We start from the raw sequence: 6,466 nt of genomic DNA, 5'->3' as shown, positions 1-6,466 counted from the left end.
ATCTCTACACCCAATGTGGGACTTGAACTCACAACCCTGAGATCAAGAGTCACACACTGCACTGATTGACCCATCCAGGCACTCCTACAGTGTCCTTTTTGAATGTCTTCTTTTAAAATAATCATCTTCGGATTATTTTATGATTCAGGATTTTATTTGTGTATGTTGGTTGTCTCAAGCCACTTCACATAATGATGTTTATAGGATGAGTAGAGCAAGACTAATAGGCAGTGTAAGTATGGATCACTAGTTATGTTCACACACAAGCCCTTGAAAGCATGCAAGAGAGAACAAGCAATTATCGATCCCTCAAACTGGGTAAAAGCTAAACTAACCCCCATTGGGTGGAAACAAACAACTAAATCATTGTGTCTTCGGTGACCACTGTGCTGTTTAATTAGCTCTATTTTAAGACTTTTCCACACTTAGCCCTTTCTCTTTATACAAGGTGTAGCAAATCACTTCCTTGTTAATAATGCATGTGTGGATCTTATCTTGGCAGTGTCTAGATTACAGTCAGTGTTCCAAATCATCAAGGTCATTGCCAGCACTGGCTTGTGCCAGCTCTCCACCCTCTTTGTTGTCCTGTTAACTGCTAAAGTAAGGAGTTCAGACTTAATGGCAGTAATCAGATTCATGGGTTTCTTATCACCATATATTACCTCTGAAATCTCTCCTAAAGCCTAATGTCTTTCTGTCAGGAACCCAGAAGACCTTGATCTAATAAAATATTAGCTTATGGTTTCCAAACAATTATCTCAACATATTTAAACATCTTTTTCTTTACATACCTAAGCCAAAGTTATTTATCCTGCACAAAACTTGAGAGTGTTAACATCAACACACCACTTAAGGATAGTAAAACTTTTTCATTTCTACATCTAAGGTTCTGGTATGCATGGGAGGGAAAAATCCATTCAAGGGCACTCTGAAGTCAGTATTCCTCATGAAATGGGTATTCGGGATGATCACACCACCTGGCAAAACAATTCCCCAAAGAAAAAGTTCACTGTAAACGTTGCACAGCTGTGTGTTACTAGCATCCCTTGACAGTTTCACAGACCCCTCCCTCTCTCCTTAATTCATTCCTTCTCTGTTCTCACCCAGTCTCTTATTTTCCCTTGAGCCATCATCTCTTACTGAAGCCCAGGATAGCATTCTGGGTTGGCTGTGTGTGTGTCTGTGTGTGTGTGTGTGTGTGTGTGTGTGTATGCGCGCGCGCCTGCCCATGAGTTCTTGTGCCCCTTCTCTACTCCTTCCTCCCCTCTGCTGTTTTGACACAGGCTGCCTTCTATTCCAGTGATCTACATAAACATTTCTCCTCAAAATTCTATTACCCATCAGCGTCGCTCTCTTCTCAGAGGTTTTACCTGCCCTTCTCACTAGACCTCCTGAGAATCAAAAGTCTGAGATCTAGTAAAGTGATCAGTGAAGTAAATTTCTATGATAACGAATGTAACTCTTAAATAACAATGACGGAACAGTCAGTAAAAAAAGACTGGCATGTGTATGTGCCTGCCATGACCATGTCTAAGATTCAATTCTCTGTTTCTCTGCAAGTATTATGAGCTTCATTTTTTTATTTTACCTTTTTTTAAGTAGGCTTCATGCCTAGCATGGATCCCAACATGGGGCTCGAAATCATGACTATGAGAACAAGACTGAGCTGAGGTCAAAAGTCAGATACTTAACCGACTAAGCCACCTAGGTGCCCCAAGTACTGTGAGCTTTAAATTAAAATATTAATGTCAATGTCAAATCAAAGACCAACTGGGTGAAAAACAGAAGAATCATGGCCTAGCATCCCTAAATTGTACATTTTTATGATCAGTGAAACCTAACGTTTGTTTCTCTTTGCTGATTTTTCTAGTTATTTCCTGATGAGTTACTTTCCCAGTGTAGCTGGAATTAGATATTAAATATGTCAAATGTCAAACTAAATAATGTCACCAACTGTAAAAAAAAAAAAATCAGTACAATGGATTGACTATCTCTTACTGTCTTTTCTTAATTTAATGATATTTATTCAATACAAATAGTTTATCTTCAACAGCTATTAATTAACCCATAAGTATTTGTTAGGTCTATGTTTGTGTTTACTATTTTATTCCCAAGGCTAGGTGGTACCTTTTGATGTTGAATAATGTTTTACCCTGGAAAATTCACATTAGGAGGCTGTTGTATTAATTCAGAAATTGATTAAAAAATGTGATATTAGCATAGTTAGTGTACTTTCTGACTCACAAAAAATAGTAGGACCAATAAGATAAGTGTTCAAACTATATGAACTATCTTAATGAGCATTTTCTAAATGCTCACTTAGATTACAGATTACTATTGAGGAATACTAATGAATAAAGGAAAAAAATGTGTATATATAAACGTGTGTATATATATGTGTATATATATATATGTATATACATACACTACATATGTATGAACTATATTGTTTTGTTATTTTAAAGGCCCTATACTATTTAGAAAATAAAGGGCTACTTCAGTTGACTGGCTGAATTTAGCAACATTTTGAAGGAGTGTAAGGATTTTGCTTGCGGGAATCAGCTAATAGGTGGACTTAGAAGCTCCAAATCTCATAGGCAGCCATTTAACTAAAACTCTAGGTTTTTAGTTTCTTACATGGTATTCTTTCTACTATACTATTCTGTCTCTTTCTTTTTTGTCGATAAGTTTGCTCTACGTTATGTGTCACTTGATATTTAGGAAAAAATAAATAGGTTTGAATATTTGTGTTGCTGTTGTATTAACATATATACACTTGATGACTTAATTCTCTTCAAGATATTTAGCCTGCTATGCCTTAACCTAAGTCATGGGATGTCATAAATGCCAGAAATCTTATAAGTAAAACTATAGATTTGTAGGAAGTTCCTAGAGCGAATGTAATTTACCCAGACCTGTTTAATATTCAGAACATGCTGCCCACTGGCCTTTACCCTTGCGATTTCTATAGACCCAGAACAATCTAAAATCACTGGGCAGTACTTGATGGGTGGTCCCCCTGAACTCACATGAGCATCTCCACGAAGCGGACATTTTTATTCAAGGCCTCGATGGCCTTCATTTCTTCTTCAGTGAGAGAAAAGTCGAAGATCTGAAATAACAGAAATAAAAGATATTTTTGAAGATAGAAAATGGGTCAAGCCTGGGATCAGGGAGTGGGGCCAGCCATGGGAGCTCTTCAAAAATTTATGAACATCTTTAAAAGAATTATTCACCATGATCAAGTGGGATTTATTCCTGGGCTGCAAGGGTGGTTGCAAATCAATCAATGTGATACACCACATTAATAAAAGAAAGGGTATGAATCACATGATCCTCTCAATAGACGCAGAAAAAGCATTTGACAAAGTACAACATCCATTCATGATAAAAACCCTCAACAAAGTAGGCTTAGAGGGAACATAGCTCAACATCATAAAAGCCATATACGAAAAACCACAGCTAATATCATCCTCAAAGGGGAAAAATTGAGAGCTTTTCCCCTATAGTCAGACAAGGGTGTCCACTCTCACCACTGTTATTTGACATAGTACTGGGAGTCCTAGCCTCAGCAATAAGACAATGAAAAGAAATAGAAATCATCCAAATTAGCAGGGAAAGAGTCAAACTTTGACTCTTTACAGATGACATGATACTCTATATAGAAAACCAAAAAATTCTTCCCCAAAACTGCTAGCATCGATATGTGAATTTAGTAAAGTCACAGGATTCAAAATCAATGTACAGAAATCTGTTGCATCTCTAAATACCAACAACAGAGCAGCACAAAAAGAAATCAAGGAATCAATCCCATTTATAAGTGCACCCCAAACCATAAGATACCTAGGAATAAACCTACCCAAAGAGGTAAAAGATCTGTACTCTGAACACTATAAAACACTGATGAAAGAAATGGATGAAGACACAAAGAAATGGAAAAACATTCCATGCCAATGGATTAAAAGAATAAATATTGTTAAAATCCCTACATCGCCCAAAGCAATCTACACATTCAATGCAATTCCCACCAAAATACCATCAGCATTTTTCATAGAACTAGAACAAACATTCCTAAAATTTGTATGGAACCACAAAAGACCCTGAAATAGACAAAGCAATTTTGAAAAAGAAAAGCAGAGCTGGAGGCATCACAATTCCAGACTTTAAGAGCTACATTACAGGGGCGCCTGGGTGACTCAGCCAGTTAAGCTTCTGACTCTTGGTTTCAGCTCAGATCATGATCTCGCAGTTCGTGGATTAAAGCCCTGGGTCAGGCTCTGAGCTGACAGCGTGGAGCCTGCTTGGGATCTTCTCTCTCTCTGACCCTCCCGCGCTCTCTCTCTCTCTCTCTCAAAATAAAAAACTTAAAAAAAAAAAAAAAGCTATATTACAAAGCTGTAGTGATCAAGACAGTATAGTACTGTCATAAAAGCAGACATATAGGTCAATGGAATAGAATAGAAAACCCAGAAAGGACCCACACTATAGGGCAACTAATCTGACAAAACAGAAAATAATATCCAATAGAAAAAAGACAGTCTTTTCGACAAATGGTATTGGGAAAACTGGACCACTTGACATCGCACACAAAAGTAAATTCAGAATGGATGAAAGACCTACATGTGAGACAGGAAACCATCAAAATCCTGAAGGAGAACACAGGCGTAAACCCATTGACATTGGCTGTAGTAACTTCTTACTAGACACGTCTCTAGAGGCAAGGGAAACAAAAGCAAAAGTAAACTATAGGGGCCTCATCAAAATAAAAAGCTTCTGCACAGCAAAGGAAACAATCAACAAAACTAAAAGGCAACTGACAGAATGGGAGACGATATTTGCAAACGACCTATCTGATCAACGGTTAGTATCCACAATCAGTAAAGAACTTATCGAACTCAACACCCCCAAAAAACTAGTCATCCACTTAAGAAATGGGCAGAAGACACGATCTGACATTTTTTCCAAAGAAGACATACAGATGGCTAATGGGTACATGAAAAGATGCTCAACATCACTCATCACCAGGGAAATGCAAATCAAAACCACAATGAGCTATTTCCTCACACCTGTCAGAATGACTAAAATTAACAACATGGGAAACAACAGATGTTGGTGAGAATGAGAAGAAAGGGGAACCCTCTTGCACTGTCGGGGGGAGTGCAAACTGGTGCAGCCATTCCGGAAAACAGTATGGAGGTTCCTCAAAAAGTTAAAAATAGAACTATCTTATGACCCAGAAATTGCACTACTAGGTATTTATACAAAGAATAAAAACATACTGATTTAAAGGGGCACACGCACCTTGATGTTTATAGCAGTGTTATTAATAAACAGCCAAAAAAACCTCCAAAAAACAAAAAAAAAAACTAAAAAAAACAAAAACAACAGCCAAATTATGGAAAGAGCCTAAACGTCTGTCAACCGATGAATGAAAAAAGAAAATGTGAGATATGTATAATGGAATATTACTCAGTCATCAAAAAGGATGAAATCTTGCCATTTGCAATGACATGGATGGAGCTATAGGGTATTATGGCAAGTGAAATAAGTCATCAGAGAAAGACATATACCATATGATGTCACTCGCATGTGAAATTTAAGAAAGAAAACAGCAAAACAGATGAAACTGGGGGCCGGGGGGGGGGGTGGGAAGAAAATCAGGAAACAGACTCTTAACTATAGAGAACAAACTGAGGGTTGATCGACGGAGGTGGGGGGGGATGGGCTAGATGAGTGATGGGGATTAAGGAGGGCACTTGGGATACACACTGGGTGTTGTATGTAAGTGACGAATCCCGAAATCCTACTTCCGAAACCAGTATTACACTGTGTGGTAACTAACTAGAATGTAAATTTAAAAACCGATACAAAGATTGTTAATTTGTTTCTTTCACTTCCGTCAGGTGTTTCAGTTCTTCACTTCTGTTGAAACTCTGTTATTTAGTGACAAACACATAAAAGATTTTTTTTTAAGGCTTTTTTTTTTTCTTTTGTGTGTGTGTGTGTGTGTGGTTTTTTGTTGTTGTTGTTTTTTTTTTTTTGAGAGCAGGGGAGGGCAGAGAGAGAAAATCCCAAGCAGGCTCTGTGACGTCAGCACAGAGCCCAGTAAGGGGCTCAATCTCATGAATTGTGAGATCATGACCTGAGCCGAAATCAAGAGTGGAACACTTAACCAACTGAGCCCCCCAGGCACCCCAAAAGACTTTTATGTCAAACAGAAATTTATGACTGTCTGCAAATGAGGAAGAAGTTTGGCTGGTGCTGGGGGGCCACACCCAGCATGGGATTCTATTCTTTGTCTTAGAAATACCCCTGATGGAGCCATCTTGAGGGACATTCCAAATGCTCTGCAACAACACGTGTTTAGGACACCTCTTAAAATTCCACTAGTGAAGAATTTTTTATTGTTTCTGGATATTATGCTGAACTTCCTATTCTGGACTATGGCCTCTGTGCTGTGTTTTTA

The 6,466-nt window shown here is 38.0% G+C and overlaps 1 protein-coding gene across 2 annotated transcripts in view; it reads right to left on the bottom strand.

Moving 5' to 3' along the window:
• Nucleotides 1-849: 849 nt before the first annotated feature.
• AKR1D1 (aldo-keto reductase family 1 member D1) overlaps nt 850-6,466 on the bottom strand; it is a 92,342-nt gene continuing 86,725 nt past the window's right edge. For both annotated transcript variants that reach the window (XM_045495809.1, XM_045495808.1), the window contains exons 8-9: nt 3,030-3,112; nt 850-977 (exon numbers count right to left, since the gene is read on the bottom strand). In XM_045495809.1, coding sequence (XP_045351765.1) covers nt 935-977; nt 3,030-3,112 — 126 coding nt within the window. In that variant the 3' untranslated portion in view covers nt 850-934. The remainder of the gene's footprint in view (nt 978-3,029; nt 3,113-6,466) is intronic.

This window comes from Leopardus geoffroyi, chromosome A2 (genome assembly GCF_018350155.1).
Source record: "Leopardus geoffroyi isolate Oge1 chromosome A2, O.geoffroyi_Oge1_pat1.0, whole genome shotgun sequence".
In the NCBI taxonomy this organism is placed as follows: Eukaryota; Metazoa; Chordata; class Mammalia; order Carnivora; family Felidae; genus Leopardus; species Leopardus geoffroyi.
The sequence above is the reverse complement of the archived record's forward strand: the minus strand, read 5'-3'. Positions and strand labels throughout refer to the sequence as shown.